Raw genomic sequence first — 22147 nt, forward strand, 5'->3', positions numbered from 1 at the left:
ACTATGGGAGATCCACTTCCTAATAATGGGAACATTTTTTCATGAGGCCCTCTACGTCACTTCCAAGGGGCATTGGAGTGCCTCCAAATTTTTGGCAACGCTTGCATTCACTGCATAGGCAAACACAATGGGAAACCCACTTCCTAATAATGGGAACATTTTCTATGAGGCCCTCCTTCACGTCTCTTCCAAGGGGCATTGGAGTGTCTCCCAATTTTTGGAAGCCCTTGCATTCACTGCATAGGCAAACACAATGGGAGACCCACTTCCTAATAATGAGAACATTGTTTTCAGGAGGCCCTCCTCTAAGTCTCTTCAAAGGGGTATTGGGGTGCATCCAAATTTTCAAACTGGTATTGGGGTGCGTCCAAATTTTGGGCAGCCCTGCCACTCACTGCATACGCAATAACAGTATAGGAGACCCACTCTTTAGTAATGGGAACTATAAAACATAGCCGGCTGATGGCTCTCTAAGAATAGTGAGGGCTGACTGCTGGCCCTTAAGAATAGTAATGGCCGCCTGATGGCCCTATAAAAATAGGCTTTGTGAATTTCAGAGTCCCTCCTTCATAAATGAAACACGATGTGTCTGATGATATCTCATACACCACATGGCCAGATGGTTTTAAAATGTTAAAATGACATTTCCTGGTAAATGCATTTGTCACGGTTGAAAGCAATGCAAAAGTGAAAAAACGCATCAAAAACACTACGTGTGAACATAGCCCAAGGTGTGGAGGAGCATTTTTGTTTTTGGTTATTTATTTTGCTTTATATACAATTCATTACCCTGGAAAGGATGTTCCTTAACATATTTCCCAGGAAAAACCCATTTTGGTTTAGTTTTGGTATGTTTTATTGTAAGTCCGTAAAAGTGGTGTAATACTTCTGACAAAGTTGTTGACAGCAGTGACCTGGGAGTCAGAAATGCTTCCAGGGGTCTTCCCCATGCTGTTCCCATGTCATTTGAGCACTGTTCCCATCGATTTGGGCAATTTTTAGGCAATCTGCCGACCGCTGGGGGGAGCCGCCTGAAAAATGCTCGAGTTTCCCATAGACTTACATTGGGCTCGTTGCTCGGGTCAAGCACCCGAGTATTCCAATGTGCTCGACCCGAGCATCGAGCACCCGAGCATTTTAGTGCTCGCTCATCACTAGCACTGAGCGATCTCATATTATTTAGCAGCCGCTGTTGTTGTTGCATCTAGCGCTATCCCTTATTACATAGTACATTACATAGTATTCCCTTTTGTTATTTATAGCGTTGTTCAATATTATATAACGTCCTCTATATATAGCGCTGTGTCTTATTACGTGGTATCCTTTATTATGTAAAGTACCATGTTATTTATAGCGCTATACATAAAAAAAATTGCACCACACGCTGTGTATTAATCATGTGACCTATCACATAATCTGTTAAAGGGAATTATGTGATGTGTCACATGATACATCGGGTGTTGGGGGGCCTGGCTACTGCCCGCGGGCCCTGTATGGTCATATTATTGTTCTGTAAGAAAAAACCCATAGAAATATGTGAGACTATAATGTATCTCTATTTGCATCTAATTTTATAGAGATTCATGCAAAGTTGTATTTCTTATGAATTTATACAAAACTTATTAGTTATAGTAGACTATGTTCTTTGAGTGCAGTATCAGGGAGGAATACCTTTAGAAGAGAATACTTTGCCATCTAAGGATATGTTCATGCGATGTCTTTATTCCAGTGACGGAGCTGCTGAGGTTTTCCTAGAAGAAGCCGCAGCAGGAAATAGCTGGCGATCTTTCTTCTAAAGCAGCTTCGCTGACGGTTTTGCATTTGTTATTCCCGCGTCTTTTCCCTATACTTCTAACTATGTAGCGCGGACAACTTCCAAGCAAAGAATGACCATGTTACTTCTTTTAAACACTTCATGAATTCCAAACACTGATGTGGTTAAAAAAAAGTAACAAAATACTGAAAATGGGCACAGCAATGTTGTTTTTACACTGCTGTGCATGGTGTAGATTTTTTTGCAGCAGTTTATTGCACTTTTTTAGGAGGATTCTGCCCAGAATCTGCCTGAAAAAGGCATTGTGTACATATAACCTTAAAGGCCCCGTCACACTTAGCGACGCTGCAGCGATCCCGACAACGATACGACCTGTCAGGGATCGTTGCTGCGTCACTATGTGGTCACTGGTGAGCTGTCAAACAGGCAGGCTCACCAACAATCAGGGGAGCAGCGACATCGTGGAAAGAATCTTTCCACGATGTCCTGCTCCTGGTTACCAGCCTGCTGATGCAGGAGCAGGCTGGTAACCATGGTAAACATCAGGTTACTAGGGTCACACGCGCACCTAGTAACCCGCTGTTTATCATGGTTACCACTCTGTTAAGGGGAGCGGGAGGTTACCGCTCACTTTAGCAGGCTCGTAACCATGATAAACAGCGGGTTACTAGGGGCACGTGTGCCCCTAGTAACCCGATGTTTATCATGGTTACCAGCCTGATCGCTGCTCCCGCTGGTCACACACAGCGATGTGTGCTGACCAGCGGGAGGGCAACGACCAAAAAAAGGTCCAGGACATTCTGCAGCGATCAGCGACCTCACAGCAGGGGCCTGATCGCTGCAAAGTGTCACACATAGCGACATCGCTGGTGAGGTAGCTGTTGCGTCACCAAAACCATGACTCAGCAGCGATCTCGCTAGCGATCTCGCTATGTGAGACGGGGGCTTAAGGTACCTAGCAGCTGCAGACTGAATTTCAAAGCCTTTAGATAAAACAAAAATGTATGGACTGTTTCTTTAAAGCTGTTAACACACCTTAGATAACTGTCACCTGAGCATCCATGTGACTTCTATAGGGAGAGTGCAGTGAGCTGCTCCTAGAATCCTCTGGCAGCAGTTATCTCACAGCAAAACCATAGGATAGCACAATTGAATTCCAAGCACCTGATCCTTATCTCTCCATTGTCTGCTGAGGGAGAGCCAGGAGGTCACCAAACACAGTAGATGGTTGGCCATCTCACTGAAATCAACAGATAGGGGGTATAAAGGGAACCTGCCATGTAAAAAAAAAACTATTAACCTGCGTATATGGTTTCATCTACAGGTTAATAGCATTCTGAAGCTGGCCACCGCCCTCACTGAAAGACCCGCTGCTGGGAAAAAATAAACTTTATTCCTCCCGGCTGCCTTGGGATTTCAGTCATAGGGGTGCTGCTGGCAGGGCTTCAGTCACCACTCGGTGCATAGTGATCGGTGGCTATAATAGTGCCCCCCCAGCTCTGACTGATAGCTGGCCCTAATGCCAAAAAGCCTCTATGACTGAAAGCCCAAAGCTACCGGGAGGAATAAAGTTCATTTTCTCCCGGCAGTGGGGCTCTCAGTTCGGGTGGCGGGCAGCTTCAGAATGCTGTTAACCTGCAGGTTAACACTATATCTGCAGGTTAATATCATTTTTTTTACATGAGAAGTTCCCTTTAACCCCTTCAAGACCTATGACATATAGGTATGTCATAGGTCATGCCGCTGCATTTGATGCAGACTCTGGCTCGGCGTGCAAAAATAAGCCCTCGCCCAGCCCTAAATCCTGAAAAATGGAGATGCTACGGGTCACAGAAAATGATGCCATTTTTTTTTTTCACAAACTTTGTATTTTTTTTCAACACTTAAATATAAAAGAACCTATACATGTTTGGTATCTGCGACCTGGAGAATCATAATAGCAGGTCAGTTTAGGCATTTAGTGAACATGGTAAATAAAAAATCCAAAAAACAATTGCTGAATTGCACTTTTTTTTGCACTTTCACTGCACTTGGATTTTTTTCCCATTTTCCAGTACACTATATGATAAACTTAATGGTGTTTTTCAAAGCTACAACTTGTCCCGTAAAAAATCTAGCCCTCATATGGCCATATTGATGGAAAAATAAAAAAGTTATGGCTCTGGGAAGGAGAGGAGCAAAAAATGAAAACGGAAAATTGCAAAGTCGTGAAGGGGTTAAGGCACCATGCACACAGTTTGGATATATAAAAGAGGCCCTATTGACATGATAAGCAAATAATTTCAGCAAGCGGCGTGCTTATCCTAGAAATGAATGGACTTGAGATAGATTAACATAATGTTTCCTTTATGTAAGTAAGCAAGAAAATTCTTGATGATTGACAAACAATTGTGTGCAAAGCTCAAAGTGACGGGCAGTCATATTCATCCCCATAATTATTTCCTGGTCACAAGCTCTATGGCATCTCTTATTATTTTATGATAGTAAAGGATGACTTGGTATAATTTTACTTCTCTTTTGCAGTGTTTCTGCTGTTATACATATAATTGGTATGTCAGACATGGGGAGGCCGTGATTCTGCCACCTTTGATCCTTTCCCGTTTTGAATTCTTTGTGATCCGTTCAGAGGGAATAAATCATCAGCTATTACATAAAGAAATATTAAACTCAGGAGGGAATTAGTCAGAAATATCAAAATACACCTTTCTGTCTATGTTATTCTGATTTCTATATTATATTTCTGTTGTTGCTATGTCTTAATTATGATAGGTTGGTTTTATTTGTATAATAACAAGAATAAACTCATGTTTTCTTATCTGTGTGTTTATTTTTCATGCTCAATTCCTTGATACTATGTTGTTTGGGGCTACACCCAAGGTAGGTAGACAGCTCCTACATTAACAATCAAGCCACATTTGCAACCCATTGGAGTATGTGCCACATACAGATGTATTCCTCTAGACCCCTGTTTCCCCATCTCCAGTCCTCACGGCCCCCCACACGTCATGTTTTCAGGATTTCCTTAGCATTGCACAAGTGATGGAATTATTATTAAGGCATCAGGAACTGCCACAAATTCTCTCCCCTGTGCAATACTAAGGAGATCCTGAAAACATGGTGTGTCGGGGCCATGAGGAAGGGGTTGGAGAAACACTGCTCTGGACCACAACAGTCATTGGTCTGTAAAAATTGGAGCTTTCAAAAAGTTTTTCGGCCCCCATACACCTTATACATAAATAGACCAACAAACGATCTTTCATATTTGTACCAGGGTGAGTCAAAAATTAACCACCATCCCCTAATGTTTTTTCCAGGTGACATAATCCACTGTCACCGCACTCTTAATGCTGTCCTCAGTCTTAGGTATGGACTGGCATCTGGCTCCTTCTTTGTGGTTCCTTGAACCTCTCTATCCATTTGTACACATCTCTTCATAACAAAACACTTCTCCATACTGTACACAAAGTCTTCCGTAAATATTGGCACCAGACACACCCTCGGAGCACAGCAAACGAATCACTGCATGCTGCTCTTCTTTCATGCAAATCACAAGTGCGGCAACCATTGTTTATGTCACCACAGTCACTGATGAACTGAAGTAACACATTGGACTCTACACAGCAGTGACTGGGGAGACAGCGACCTCGTATGGAAAACACTGATGAGATAGTACGGCCAACATAAGTTCTAATGTAATCGAAGCGCAGAAATTTTTTGACTTCCCCCTTGTATTTGAATATACACAAGTGGTAATGTTTCATCAGACAGAGACACCATTACTACACCGCAAAACCCGCTTGTGTTTATACTGCTTGCATTACATTACTGTTGCACATATATACGGTACATGCATTTTATTGTGACTTTCTCGCCATTATGGTCACAGTTTTTAATATAAGAAGAAACTTGTTTAAAAATGCAAATCTAATTGTTAAAAAAATTGTGGGAAAGAGTGCATGGAAATAAGATTATTTTGTGATGTAGCAGTGGTGCAGATGCCCTACCAGTACTGCATGTGTATGAACAATTGTGAATACTGAAATAAAAAAGGCTTGTTCTTTCTTACCACCTGCATATACCATTGGGTGAGATTTAGACTGACAGAAGTGCACACAAAATAGGGCAATACCATCTGGTAAAGGATAAGTATAATGGAAGCGCTAACCTGATGGTGCGTGCAGGCACAACACCTATAAAGGCATGGAAAGCCGCTGCTGCTGGAGGACATGGTTCTTTCAGACGTATAATGGCAAGGATGGAAACAGTCACATTTACGCGGTCTGCGTTACAGGAATAGTTGGCCAAATCCACTGATTTTACCTATATTGGCCATCTATTTAATGTGTATGTAGGGGTCTGCCAAATCTCACCCAATGTGAAAAATGGAAACTGTCATATAGGCGGTCTGCGCTGCGGGAATGAAGAGCCTTGGGATTCCAAATTGGTATTTATTCATACCAACGCGTTTCCATGCCAGACTGACGCCCTTTTCAAGTACCTTGGGAAAGGCGCCAGTCCGCCGCAGAAGCACATTGGTATGAATAAAAACTGATTTGCAATCCCATGCTCTTCATTCCCGCAACGCAGACCGCCTATATGTGACAGTTTCCATTTTTTACTTTGGGTGAGATTTGGCAGACCCCTACATACACATTAAATCGATGGCCAATATAGGTAAAATCAGGGGATTTGGCCAATTATTCCTCTAATGTGTGTGGTCATCTATGGCCTCTCTTCCAACTCACAGAATAAATGAATGAGAATCCATTATAATGTACAGGACACAGAGACAGTCGGGAGGAATTTTTACGAGTCTAAGATGAAATTGTGTTTATTGCACATAGCAGCCAATTGCAGCACAGCTTTCATTTCATTTTCTGCTCTTGAAAAATGAAAGCTGCACTGTGATTGGTTGCTATAAGTAACAAATGACGTTTCATAAATGTACTCCTATCTATGGGGAATAGGATTTCTAGGATTACTGGGTTAATAGTTGTCTGTCAGAGCCAATAATTATTATGAATGTTTCTATTCACTGCAGTAAACAGTTATAGAGAGATCTTCAAAGGAATATTCTGGTTAAAACAAATTATCACCTATCCATTGGATAGGTGATAACTTATTCATCGGTGGAGGTCCGACCACTGGTGACCGATCAACAGAATGGGACACTTTTATTCCCGTAAGAATGGAGTCATAGTGCGCATGTGCCACCTGTGCTCCATTCATTGTCTATGGGGCTGCTGAGCTCTGTACTCTACGTTTTCCGACAGGGCCATAGAGAAGTAATGGAGCAGCAGTCGGGAGTCCAACGTGCCACAACATCTTGTAAAGGGAATAATTTTCGCTGATCTACCAATCAATGCTAGTCTCAGCAGTGGGACACCCACCGATCAGCTAGGCATCACCTATCCTACAGATACAGTAGGTCCTAACTTGTTTTAACTGGACAGCCCCTTTAAAATGTCAAGCTCAGGGTGATATTTAGTACAATGTGATTAGGTTGGACAATACCAACCTCCTAAATAATTATTTTGGCCTACAATATTAAGTAAACCTGACAACTGGCATCAGTACTGGTACAATAAAAACATGAAACTGATGACTTTTATCTACCGCAGGCTGAATATATAGTAATATTTTTGGCTTAGCTGGCTGCTGAACATCTAGATATGTGCTGTCGTTCAGTAGCTGACACAAGAGATTTCCAGTACAGTATATGCATTTCTATAGTAAGCATTAATATATTGAGCAATGGCTACAAAATTATAATAAATGCACATTTACCGGCTGATGATGAGGGTTTCCTCACCATTGATCCACACCCTGACAAATTCTCCATACATGTCATTGTAATAGTTTGATGCTGTCCCAATTCCTGTCAACAGAAATCGTCCATAGGATATGAGTGGCCCAAGTCCCAGGTAATAGGAAGGACCTATAGAAAATGTCATGTTAGAGTAAATCAGGAATTTGGATCAGGCAGAAAACAGAAAGGTATAACAGAATATGAAGCTGGATTTAGTCTGATCACTGATGGTGATAGGGCATTTTACAAAGAGTGGTTCTGGTTTTGCTTCTCCCATGCTGGGTTGCTATTTGTTTAGTCAGGAAATGACAATCACTACAATTATTATCAGCAGACAATGGGATAAGAGGATAACTGGAGTCACTCCTGCACTTTCAGATTTTGAGTGGATGTGAATGGGTTGTCTCACAAAAAGTATCTGTCTTTTTGTGATATTTTTCTTGCATCAACCATTGCAGTGGGCATTTAGCATTCAAATTACTGGTATGTAATATATGGATGGGCAAGAGTTGCTTTTTTTTCATATATGGATTTCCATACTTATAACATGTATAAACCCAAACAAGCTCTATGGTGATATAGTAGGTGTACCTGCAGTACAGAGTAGACCGATGACTACCAACTATAACATCTGATTCATTTACCGTTGCTGCAGCTATATCCATTTATTTATGTATGAAATAGAGGACAATTTCCAAATTGCTGGGAGTTCAACTGTTGAGATCTCCACCGATACCAAGAACATGGGCTCTGAAGAGCCTCGCATGAATGGAATGGGGTCGATCATGCACACATTCTTATAATTTATATCTATAGGAGTGCCAAAGACCAGTCGAGCGCAACGCTCAGCTACCTCCAGTGGCCCCACTAAGGATACAGAGAATGTGCACTTCATTGACCACTACTCAACTTGCAGGGGGCTCTTCAGAGCCCAATTCTGAAGATCGGTGGTAGCTACCAGCGATTGGGAAGGTATCCTACTATCTGATTGATCTGGGATAACTTCCAAACATGAAACAACCCATTTAATACAGTGGTGGAAGTAATGCAATTTGACAGCTCCTCGTGTAAAGTCCCAATTCTCTTACCTGGTATTGATGACGTCTCCTCATAATTCCAAATAAGTATAAGCAGAAATATGAAAACCACCATGGAAGCAGCTGTCGCTGGAGCCACACTGGGCATAACCTCAGTGATATTGTACTGCATTGGGTTCAGACCCTCTGTAATCATGTCTTTCCAGGACAGTTTTCTCTCCTAAGTATAGGTGTAGAGAGCATTAACTTCTAATCACCATGGTCTTTTAAAAACCCCAAAGGACAACAGACAGATGATACAACATTAGATCCAAGCCCTATAGTGTTGGAATTTAACCTTTTCATGTTTTGGGAATCAGCTTGATAGCAAGAAAATTTAGCCACAACAGAAAGATAACATTCCTTCATCAACTTTGTACTACACATTTCACTTTGATTATACATGTACCATCTGTGAAGGAGGAAGATGCCCTTGACAAGTCATTTACAGCGATGCAATTGAAGTCATTGTGAATTTTGCATATAAGATTTTCAAGTTCAAACCAATTAAGGAGGAACTTCCGTGACAGTTTTCCCCAGTACTTGGTACATTATTGGGTTTTTTTACACCTTTTTAATGAATAAAACAAATTATTACACTTTTTATTGTCAATGTTTAATCTCTGTTTTGTCCTGAAAAGATTATTTGAGATTTTTCATAGGTCAGAATTTTATTACTGCATATCTTCATGTTTACTAGATAATAAAAAAATAGCTAAAAATGTAAGCATGAATATCCACCATTTTAAAAAATTTCATTTTTACATTCAACAATCTGTTTTCATTTAAAAAATTCTGACCTCAGACCACGATTAATCCAGCAGATGAACAACCTGTCAAAACAAATTGAATAGAGATCCAAAAGAAAGACGCTTTAAAACTTAACCTTTAATAGTCTCTTCATAAAACACACTAGTCAGTGAAAACGTCATAAAATTAGTATAAAGCTTTATAGCCACCATTTAGTGGTTAGTTATAGATATCAAAGTCGTCAAGGCCAACACAAGTTTAAACAGATTATATACTCAGATTACGGACTATCAATAAACAATAGTATAAATAATGCAGTGATTAGATCGTTGCACAAAGGAAATAAATTGGTTTGGCCTCCCCAAAATCCTTCATTGAGAAAGGGATCTATCAGGTGGAGCCTCGGGAACAGCATCAAGGAGAAGGACCACTGTCTCTAATCGGCCCAATTTTAATAGCTCATCCCTGTTCACTCTAAAAGCTACAGCTCTGAGGGACATCCATACCCGACTGTCCTTCGACTACAGTAAGCCTAGAGTGTCCTTATAATGTTCCCAACATGTTTCATCTAAAACTCTTCAGGGGAGAATCCTTATTGCAGATGGGACTAGATCTAATGAACAGGTGGCAACACCTTTGTCTAGGGTTGCCAACTTAACTATTTATTTTTTCTGGACAGCTTATAAAAATCACGGACAGACAATAATTTTTACAAACACATTGGAAAACTATTACAAACCATTATAATTATAAGTGATATATGTCTACAGCTCATAATTCTGATATAAAGAAAGACATTATCTGCATTCACTATGAACTGTAAACTGATGATAATTACAGTCAAAATAATCTGTATAAGTTTCTCCAGCTTCAAAAATATTATGGACGCATTTCATTTTTTTTACAGACAGGTAAAAAAGTGCCCTATTTTTATGGCCTGTCCTATAATTTCTACATGATTGGCAACCCAGCATCTGTCACTTACACGGTTATCGTGCACATGCAATGCACACAACCACGACTAATGAGGTGAAACTGTATACTTAGTTATTATTAAAGCGTTAGTCCTGATTTGCTTTTTATTCCTATGAGAAGTGGAACATTAAAATGGGACAGATGCACAATAACTGCCAAGTATGCATGCCTCTAGGTAGGTAGCAGAAGACATGACGTCATCAGCCCCGCTCACCTCTTGAACAGAGTAGTGCAGGACCAATGCTTTAAATTCAATTAACAAAAGGTGGGCAATAAGCTCTTAGGCTTCATCCATTGGTATTAGAACTTTAGACTTAAGACTGACTATATTAGAGCTCTGTGCCAAAAAAAAAGTTCTGACTGTTGTCAGCTAAAGAAAAACATACTACAAAGTATCTGACCTATTTGGCTTAAGAAAAAAATCAAATGGTGCTTAAGGTTGAACAAAGGATGTAAAACTTCTCTCAAAACCTAGAAAGTCTTGACTGCAGTGAACCTTAATTACCAATTCCTTACAGGATTGAGGAAGTTGAGAAAGCTTTGCAATGGAGAATTCCTCAAGTTGCATTTTGTAAAAAACATAAAGAAGGACTGGTAAGTGGTGATGAAACAAAACTGGTTCCTGGAGAACTGTACTTTTTATGTTGAGCTGTAAGGATTCTGAATCATCGATCTTATGAGTCGCGCTGCCATAAAAACTCATCATTATTGTAAGTACAATCAGATAATACTAATTTAATTGATATTGACATCTATATTAACAATAGTCATTACTACCTTATTCATGGCTTTCTGGAGGGCCATCTCAAGGCAACAATGAGCTTTGTGTGACATTTCCTCCTTGCTGCTTACAAAAGACATACTTATCAGCTATAACGTATCACACTAAAGACCCTATATATGTTAAATGGCTGTTGCCTGAATAATGGTTTGGCCAATCATTCAGCCGACATCCATCTCAGGCAACTCTACCATACACAGGAGCACTTGTTCAGCCAAGTGCTCCTGAGTTCTCTATGACACATTGGCTGGCGGTTAATCTCCGGGAACACAACGCAATCAGCAGTGCGAAATCGGCCATGCCCAATTGACAAGTCCCCTGACCATCAGTTGACCGGTGCCCCCATACACATTAGATTGTTGCCCGGACTCATTGATATTGGTGAGTTCGGCCAACATTAATCTAATATGAGGACCTTCAGGATTGTCTCAATATCTGGAAATATGGGTTAATTTTAATTAATCTTGGGCTCAATATCCTAATGTTATACTTACTACGATCCGGGAAGTTTAAAAATGAGAAGTTGTTTGAAGAGTCTTTCAATGAAGGATCTACCAAGAGATTCAAAGGACAGTGTCTCTGCTTAAGTGGTTTAATGATCAGGTCAACTTAGAAGTAGAACTCCTGCACAACGAAAAGCCAGATACCCAAAGTTTCAAAAAGAATGATGGGAAGAAGAAAGTATGGAGAAGGCTTTTAATGGCTCCACATCCTCTGTAAAACATGGTGTAGGCAGAGTGATGGCATTGGCATGCATGGCTTCCAATGGCACTGGGTCACTAGTATTTATTGATGATGTGACTGAAGACAGAAGCTGCCAGATGAATTCTGAAGTGTAGAGGGTGATACTTTCTGCTCAGATTCAACCAAATGCAGCAAGGTTGATTAGATGTCTCTTCACCATACAGATCAACAATGACCCTCAATCATACTGTGAAAGCAGCCCTGGAGTTTTTCATGCAGAAAAAGGGGAATATTCTGCAATGGCCTACTCAATCACAAAATGTCAACCACATGCATTTCGCATGCTTAAGACAAAACTTAAGGCAGAAAGATGCACAAACAAGGAACAGCTGAAGTCATCAGCAGTAAAGGCCTGGCAAAGCATCACATAGGAGGAAACCCAGCGATTGGTGACGACTAAGGCTTCCAGACTTCATGCAGTCATATTAAAAATGAAACTTTTATTTATGGTAAAGATAATTTGTTCAATTACTTTTGAACCCCTGAAATGAGAAAAATGTTTGTAATTCCTAAACGTTTCACAGGATATTATTGTTCAACCCCTGTAATTACACTTCAAAGTCTACACTTAAATTACATCTCAGACGTTTCATTTTAAATAAAAAATAGTGGCATGCCGAGCCCACATCACAATGATTCAATAACTGTCCAAATATTTCTGGACCTAATTGTATTTAACTTTAAAAACTAACTTCTTTTGTAATGTGCATCAATTAAAAGTTCCCTATCGTTCCCTATGTACTTTAAATTCCCTTTGTCTATTTTTTTTCACTTCCGATGATGTTCCATTTGAAACTCCCAGCATGCACCTTGGATTCTCAAACAAAATATCATTAGGGAGCCGGGTCTGCTGTTATTCACCCCTGCTTCTTTTTCCACCCTAAAACTGTATGTCATCAGGGACTGGAACTTCAATCACTCCCAGCAGCTGCTGTCACTACCCTTAAACTGGATGTTTTCCGTGACTTTTGTTTAAGGGGCTGGACTAGTCCCAATTTTACTGAGCATAGGACACCCAAAAGAAATAGGGGTGAGTGACATTCCATTTGCAAATCCACATTACATGCTCGGAGACTCAAATGGAACGTCATTGAATGTAGAAAAAAAAGACAAAGGATTGATGTACATCACAAAAGTCATTCTTTTTTAAAATTAAATAGTTATATGATTATTATGATCACTGTTAGGTTTCGGTCAACCCCTTTAATTATTATGATTCATTTTCACATGTTTCGTATATAAAAGCAAATCTGTAAGCAGATTTTACAATACAATACAAACTGCATTCTTTATAAATAGATCTTTTAGATCTGATGATGCTGGTATACATACTTTAAAAATCCCAAGTTAAGATGCCTGTATAATCCTTTTTGAAAGTTTTATAAAATGCTCATTTTAATATTAGACAGGAAAACTGCAAAAGGATTATACAGGATTCTGACATGGATTTTGTCAAGTAAGTGCACCATCCTAACCACGTCTTGGAGATATATTTCTTTATGCGTGCAGTTTGGATTGTGAAATCTTGTAAAAGAGGTTTTTTGGGACTTTTATTATTTTTGCGTATAGGGCTAAAAATGAACAAGCAGGTAGTTGCTAACTACCTGCCTGTCCTACCCGGAACCACTCCTGCCAGCGATTCTACGGCTTCTGCTGATGTCACGTTGACAGAGCAATTTCTTCTCTTCCGCTCTGCTCTGTCAATGGGTTGTCAACTTGTCACTGCCAATATCATGGCAGCCGGCTCCCCGCTATCTAACTGCAAGGACAAGCCTGTCAATTAGCATGATGTGTGCAGGGATGCCGCGTCAACAGAGCAGACTGGAAGACAAGGTGCAGCTCTATTAATGAGAAGTGAAATGAAGCAGGGGAATCAGCAGAGATCATCCCCATGCAGAAAAAGCAAGTAGTTAGCAACTATCTTCCTGTTAGTTCTTAGCCCCATGCACAAAATTAAAAAAAATCCTGAATAAACCCTTTAAATATCTACTTTAAAGGGAACCAAGCATCTTGAAAATGTACAGTGGATATAAAAATCTACACACCCCTACCAGTTTTTTTTCATATAAGAAAACTCATACAAAGAAGGTTCATTTCAGAACTTTTCCACATTTAATGCCACTCATAATCTGTACAATTCAATTGAAAGACAAATTAATTTTTTTTCGGGTGGATAAAGAAAAATAAAGACCTAAAATAATGTGATTACATAAATATGCACACACTTAAAGAGGTTGTCCACTACTTTATCATTGATGACCTATCCTTAGGATAGGTCATCAATGTCTTAATGGTTGGGGTCCAACACCCGACACCCCTGCCCATCAGCAGTTTTTGCTGTTGGCGGCGGCTGCCGGATGGAACTGTTCAATAGCAGTGCTGTTCCATCTTCTGATAGTGGCCACAGCAGGGTACTGCACACCCGCCTCCTATTGATTTAAACTGGGATAAGGATAGGATAGGTCATCAATGAAAAAGTAGTCGACAACCACTTTAAACTAATACTTTGTTGAAGTACCCTTTGAATTTATGACGCCACTTAGTCTTTTTGGTTAGAAGTCTATCAGCATGGCACATCTAGAATTGGCAGCCTTTGCCCACTCTTCATTGCAGTAGTGCTCCAAATCTGTCAGATTGTGAGGGCATCTCCTGTGTACAGCGCCCTCTTTAGGTCAACTCACAGATTTTCAAATTAATTAAGGTCAGGACTCTGGACCATGACTTTTGCTGTAGAATGCAGCTAAGAAAATATTAGGATATTCATACTAAACTTTATATAGGGTTAATCAGAATCACTATAAATGGTGGCAGCTGTGCACTGACTACTATGTAACATGCGTTTAAATATTTTTGGCTAATTCTGAACACAACTGCATTCCTATTTATAAGAGGGTGTTCACACTTATGCAACCACATTATTTTAGTTTGTTATTTTTATTTTCCCCTTTTAAAATGATTTCAGTTTGTTTCTCAATGGATTTGTACAATTATGGGAGACATTAAAGGTAGAAAAAGTTCTGAAATGATACTTATTAGTATTTTTTTACATGACAAAAACCTGGCATTTTAACATTAGTGTATAGACTTATTATATTCATTGTGTGTGCAGTATGATATAGAGCAGGAAGATTGATGAATATATTTTTAAAATACTATCCAATAGAATTTGCATAGTCTGGGCTTAGCAGTCAAGTGGGTGGTCCTACTCAGTGATGGGCAGTCTTCCCTGTCTAAATGTGCATTCAGAGATAGCTATCAATCACTGATTAGGAATTGTGGCGTAAAACACCTTCAAATGTAGCAATGTTTTTGTGCAAAATTGTACAATAATTTTGTGACAATGCGAACCTGACCCGGGACAGAGCATGGCAAACCAGCAAACTACATCTTGACTGGTGTAACATTTCTGGTGGTGGCGCAAGGTACTTGTAATATGTGCCTAATCCATTAAGAGACACATGCCTCTTAATGAATAAAGAGCATTAAGACCGGCGTGAATACCAGTTTTAATAAATTGGACACTAGGTTCTCCCTAAAATTGAGATTAATGAAAGGTAATTGATACAAGTACAAAGATAATCTCATTAGTACTGACTAACTATTCTTCTAGAAGATAAGCATGGATGGAAAACAAAACAAAATAGTAGATATTTGCTGCCTCCACGAATAATAAATACATATGGAATATAATTTGTCTTTAACTAAATCCATTCTGCTGACCTCTTGGTACCAAGAGAGAATTTTAATGGAAGATCCAACAATAGATCTGGAATAGTACCCACCTGCAGCATCAATTAATGCTACCAAAAAGATGAAGGTAGGAATAATAAGTAGAATAGAATGAGAGAGATTTAGATTTGTGACTTTTCTCAGGGAAATATGGAACAACACAGATCCCCCCAACCCTTTGTTTTTGTCCCTCCCTCCCCATTTTTTTCCTACAACTTGAATAATTGCTCATCTTAAATTGAGCTGCAAAGAATTTTATTCAAAAAATATTGGTTGTTACTGTACAAAATGGAAATTATAATGCAATGTCAAACTTCATCAAAATGTTTGTAAAATTTCTATATCTCAATAAAAACACAATCTAAATATTTATTGAAATACACTTTTTATATATTATTTTTGACTTTTTCAGTTTTAATTTCATTTTTTTTTTTTTGGTAGCCAGTTTGGGAGAAAACCGAACAGTAGCTCCATGGAACAGTAAGCAAATGTCCTAAAGAACCTATTTCTGTTCTGGTGACCTTAATCCTTACTCTTATTACTGACTCTCTAGCTGACATTTTATTTTCATGAGGGATCTGTGACTCTTCCTAATCCTGAGTAATTTTGCCAGGCATTAGTATGGAGAGAATTTATTGTAACTATTATAGGTAAACTCTGATTATTTCAGCTTGTTATCTGTCATACATTATTTATTTCTTTGTCCAAGAATAATACGATTTTTCTTCTGACCCAGCTTCAACGTTCTCTGTACAAGTTCAAAAGTGTTATGCATAAAACAGCAACATATTGTATGTGTTACAGGCACAAAAATCAAATCTGGAAATGTCCCAGAAAAAAATACACTCCCTACGCCAACCCCTACCCTGAAATCTCAATAACAGTTACCATCCCCCTAGTCCTGAAATTTTAAAAAATATGTCTATAATAAAAATCTGAGTTATGTAATATGCATTTTTTTCTGATTATATATTCACTTTATGTATACATCAAATGTGTCCGCAACATATTCTCATTTAAAACTTTTTCAATAGCAGAAATGTATTAATTCATTAACTTTATTACAAATATTGATTAAAGAATTCACCTAGAACATTAAAATAAAATCCACATTTGATTTGATTAAAAAAAAGTCTCTATTCTAGTTATTTCCTTCATATTATATTACATAGTGAAATAGAATGTTGGATACAGGCAGGTTTGAGAGCGGAACTGAGACGCAGAATGATAATGATACATGTTTAATATAATCATGCTGATATAAGATGTTTCCTCTTTCCAGATAGCATTTCCATCGAAAGTTGTGATCTGGGTCTCCAACCAGTCCAACAAATAATGAGTTGGACAGCAGGGAACCATCCCATTGCAGAACAATGAGATCAGTTTTTATCCAATGCTGGAGAAAAACTACCAAGTAATGCAGGATATAAGGGCAGGGGACTGAAGAGCACTTTCTAGCCTGAAGGATATGAGAGTCAAGTTTGTGATGTCAATAAGCTTGTAAATAAATTGATGGATTGAGGATTCATTTCTTGAACATAATGCAATGTAATTTTTCTATAACTAAATCCTTTCAGCTGACCTCTTGGTATCAAGAGAGAATTTTAATAGAAGATCCACCAATAGATCTGGAATAGATACTAAACCCCTCTTTTTCTCTTTACTTGGGAAGCCTGTAGTGTCAATTAATGCTATCATAAAGATGAATCTAAGAATAATAAGTAGAATAGAATAACAGAGATTTGGATTTTTTTTTATTTTTTTTTACCAAAACTATAATTATGGCTGAAGTTCTTTTAGTTATATACTGAACAAGATAAATCATGTCTGAAGTGTAAGGATGCTGCAAACCGGTCTGTATTTCAGCTTCTTGGTACCTCCTCAGTAGAACATCGATGAGATTTGGGTTTGTTGTTTTCGGGTCCAGTTAGAAAGGTTATGTAAGAAAACTCAGACAATGTGATAATGATTTGTTAATAGTTCTTTTCTGTATCACAAAGGAAAACTGTTAAGTAAAATGACTTCTATTGCACTAAATACATAAAAATTGATTGTAAATTGGCATCACTTCACAAAGATCAATGCAAAAATGTCAGGATCGATGTTATTGTAGCTACTAGATTAGTCAGTGAGTGATGTATTTTTATATCATATTTGTAATAATCGTTATATTGGTATAGATTTAAATGAGTGTATGTGTGGATTTCTATGTTCACAACATTTACTGTAGTTATAATAACTATGAGATTTCTAATATTAGACCCATTCTCTATCCAAAAATGTAATTGAATATTTAGCAATAAATTAATTTAATCATTATGGGACTGTGTTAGCTACTTCTCAGCAACTCCAGTATAATTAAGAAAAAATCGTTTTTGCGCATATTGCTGAAATGTATATTACAATTACTAATTCCTAATGTATTTTCTCTTTTCATTTCAGGTACACAACATTTCCTATGTTCATCTCTGCAATACATGCCTTCTATTACAAATCATAATGAGAACATATCACACCAACACTCTCCATACCTGCTAAGAAGAAATCCTACATCTGTGGTTTTAACCAAATTTATGCAAAAAAGCATTAGAAATAATTACAACTCAGAAAAAGCACTAGAACCATTTAGCTATTTCAGAGAATAAACTATAGAAATCAAAATACCAAAAAAAAGAAACAGGAATAAAAAAAAAATGTATTCAGTTGTCTATGGAGCTACACATCCTTATCTCTATAATAAGACAATAACATACGTTGTTCTTAAATTAAAAAAAAATAATAATAAAATGTTTTGTCAGTCAATATAAAATATTAATATTAAATGGATTAAAAACATTAATACCAATTTCAATGGGAAGCAGTAGAATAGGCAGCAATAAAGAGGGTGAACTCTACCTGTGTGCAATGGGCAAGTCTTCATTCATTCTCTGAAAAGCCTCTGAAGTTCTTACCCCTTTAATATACAGACTGTGGAAAAAAATATGACCAGCCCTATTTGTAGGAAAGGTGCTTCAAGTTGCTATGAGATCAGTTGCTTAGATACAGGTGATTTATTTCATAAGTGTCATTACTACAAAATAGGAGAAGTTTGTAACTTGACCTGACATCCAAAACTGTTTTCATTCAATTAAGGTCCTAAATTAAAAATTCCTACAAGAACTTCAGTTCAAGATTAACGCTATAGATCTAAATTCACAAACTAAGTTTCATTTTTTTAACTCTAAAAAAGTTTTAAAGGTGATAGTAGGGACTAGTTATATGAAAGCATTAATAATACTCTCAACTACTCTACGCAGAACAAAAGCATGCCTGCCAAGAGATCGGATTGTTATTTGGTAGTCTTTTATGGCACTATGCATTGAGATCTTGAAAACAATGATGTATTAATTCAGAAAATACAATTATACCACTTTGATACAGCCATCTAAAATTGCATTGAAAAATAGTCTTCTAAAGGACTGGTCTTCTTCAAGAGGATGGCTAGAATGCATTACATATAGTGAAACTGAAAATACAGGTGCATCTCACTAAATTAGAATATCATCAAAAAGTTAATTGATTTCAGTTCTTCAATACTATAATAATAATAATCTTTATTTATATAGTGCCAACATATTCCGCAGCGCTTTACAATTCAGAGGTTCATATACAACAGTCATAAGTAACGTAGCTAAAGATAATACAACAATTAAAGCAAAAAAAAATGACGACCCTGCTCGTAAGAGCTTACAATCTACAATGAGGTGGGGGTGACACAAAGTACAGGGGATAATTTACAATGATATTCCAGCCATCTTGAGGGTATGAGGGACAGATAAAGGCTGCATGAGCTCATCACCAGCCAGTATCTGTAGTGCTTTTGGATTCAGTGGAGACTTATGTTTGGAGAAATAAGGAATGGGCTATAAGAAAATAAAAGGACTTTGAGTAGGGAACGTGATATGCCGCCCTAAACAGATGTGTTTTTAGGGAGCGCCTAAAACTGTGTAAGTTGTGGTTCGTCCTAATTTCTTGGTAGAGCATTCCAAAGAATAGGTGCAGCTCGGGGAAGTCTTGAAGCCGGGAGTGGGAGGTACAGATTAGTGCGAATGTTAGTCGAAAGTCGCTTGCGGAGCGTAGAGAACGGGTAGGTCGATAAACAGAATACAAAAAGTGAAACGCATATATTATATAGCGTCATTACAAACAGAGTCATCTATTTCAAGAGTTTATTTCTGTTAATGTTGATGATTATGGCTTACAGCCAATGAAAACACAAAAGTCATTATCTCAGTAAATTAGAATACTTGACAGCTTGAAAAATGTTTTTACAATCCGAAATGTTGGCCTACTGAAATGTATGTTCAGTAAATGCACTCAATACTTGGTCAGGGCTCCTTTTGCATCAATTACTGCATCAATGTGGCGTGGCATGGAGGCGATCAACCCGTGGCACTGCTGAGGTGTTATGGAAGCTCAGGTTGCTTTGATAGCAGCCTTCAGCTCGTCTGCATTGTTGGGTCTGGTGTCTTTCATCTTCTTCTTGACAATACCCCATAGATTCTCTATGGGGATAAAGGGAATCTGTCACCCCCTGGGACTTTTCAGACCTCTAATATGGGCATACAGGTGATAGAAATGTAAATCTATACATACCTGTATAGAAGAAAAAGTTTTCCAGTGAAGTGGTATCCAATATCCAAAATTTATTATGCAAAAAATAAAAATCTTCAATCCAAACAGGGAGTTACACAGTGCTTAAGCCAACATGGCAAGACCATGGCAAGCTGCTTCACCTCCTTTTAGAGCAGGGGAGGGGGGAATGTTTAAATTAAGTAGGTAGGCTGGGATTTCTTGGCATCCCCCGGTTGCCAAGCCTAGGAAAACGGATTTTATAAAAAGATACAGTACAGACCAAAAGTTTGGACACACCTTCTCATTTAAAGATTTTTCGGTATTTTCATGACTGAAAATTGTACATTCACACTAAAGGCATCAAAACTATGAATTAACACATGTGGAGTTATATATTTAACAAAAAAGTGTGAAACAACTGAAAATATGTCTTATATTCTAGGTTCTTCAAAGTAGCCACCTTTTACTTTGATGACTGCTTTGCACACTCTTGGCATTCTCTTGATGAGCTTCAAGAGGTAGTCACCGGAAAAGGTTTTCTCTTCACAGGTGTGCCCTGTCAGATTTAATAAGTGGGATTTCTTGCCTTATAAATGGGGTTGGGACCATCAGTTGTGTTGTGTAGAAGTCTGGTGGATACACAGCTGATAGTCCTACTGAATAGACTGTTAGAATTTGTATTATGGCAATAAAAAAGCAGCTAAGTAAAGAAAAACGAGTGGCCATCATTACTTTAAGAACTGAAGGTCAGTCAGTGCGAAAAATTGAGAAAACTTTGAAAGTGTCCCCAAGTGCAGCTGCAAAAACCATCAAGCGCTACAAAGAAACTGGCTCACATGAGGACCGCCCCAGGAAAGGAAGACCAAGACTCACCTCTGCTTCTGAGGATAAGTTTATCCGAGTCACCAGCCTCAGAAATCGCAGGTTAACAGCAGCTCAGATTAGAGACCAGGTCAATGCCACACAGAGTTCTAGCAGCAGACACATCTCTTCAACAACTGTTAAGAGGAGACTTTGTGTAGCAGGCCTTCATGGTAAAATAGCTGCTAGGAAACCACTGCTAAGGACAGGCAACAAGCAGAAGAGACTTGTTTGGGCTAAAGAACACAAGGAATGGACATTAGTCCAGTGGAAATCTGTGCTTTGGTCTGATGAGTCCAAATTTGAGATCTTTGGTTCCAACCTCCGTGTCTTTATGCGACGCAGAAAAGGTGAACCGATGGACTCTACATGCCTGGTTCCCACCGTGAAGCATGGAGGAGGAGGTGTGATGGTGTGGGGGTGCTTTGCTGGTGACACTGTTGGGGATTTATTCAAAATTGAAGGCATACTGAACCAGCATGGCTACCACAGCATCTTGCAGCGGCATGCTATTCCATCCGGTTTGCGTTTAGTTGGACCATCGTTTATTTTTCAACAGGACAATGACCCCAAACACACCTCCAGGCTGTGTAAGGGCTATTTGACCAAGAGAGAGAGTGATGGGGTGCTACGCCAGATGACCTGGCCTCCACAGTCACCAGACCTGAACCCAATCGAGATGGTTTGGGGTGAGCTGGACCGCAGAGTGAATGCAAAAGGGCCAACAAGTGCTAAGCATCTCTGGGAACTCCTTCAAGATTGTTGGAAGACCATTTCCGGTGACTACCTCTTGAAGCTCATCAAGAGAATGTCAAGAGTGTGCAAAGCAGCCATCAAAGCAAAAGGTGGCTACTTTGAAGAACTTAGAATATAACATATTTTCAGTTGTTTCACACTTTTTTGTTAAGTATATAATTCCACATGTGTTAATTCATAGTTTTGATGGCTTCAGTGTGAATGTACAATTTCCATAGTCAAGAAAATACAGAAAAATCTTTAAATGAGAAGGTGTGTCCAAATTTTTGATCTGTACT

At 38.7% G+C, this 22147-nt stretch overlaps 1 protein-coding gene across 3 annotated transcripts in view; it reads right to left on the reverse strand.

Annotated features, from left to right (window-relative positions):
* CYP19A1 (cytochrome P450 family 19 subfamily A member 1) overlaps positions 1 to 18611 on the reverse strand; it is a 68272-nt gene extending 49661 nt beyond the window's left edge. The window contains exons 1-4 of one of the 3 annotated variants that reach the window (XM_073650832.1): positions 18534 to 18609; positions 18170 to 18191; positions 8672 to 8840; positions 7562 to 7712 (exon numbers count right to left, since the gene is read on the reverse strand). In XM_073650832.1, coding sequence (XP_073506933.1) covers positions 7562 to 7712; positions 8672 to 8816 — 296 coding nt within the window. In that variant the 5' untranslated portion in view covers positions 8817 to 8840; positions 18170 to 18191; positions 18534 to 18609. Of the gene's footprint in view, positions 1 to 7561; positions 7713 to 8671; positions 8841 to 9459; positions 9490 to 18169; positions 18192 to 18533 lie in introns of those variants that run through there. The other 2 variants (XM_073650833.1, XM_073650831.1) reach the window with 2 other exon arrangements.
* Between the last annotated feature and the right edge of the window lie 3536 nt (positions 18612 to 22147).

This window comes from Phyllobates terribilis, unplaced genomic scaffold (genome assembly GCF_046119375.1).
Source record: "Phyllobates terribilis strain yellow unplaced genomic scaffold, ASM4611937v1 Scaffold_11__3_contigs__length_659146591, whole genome shotgun sequence".
Classification (NCBI taxonomy): domain Eukaryota; kingdom Metazoa; phylum Chordata; class Amphibia; order Anura; family Dendrobatidae; genus Phyllobates; species Phyllobates terribilis.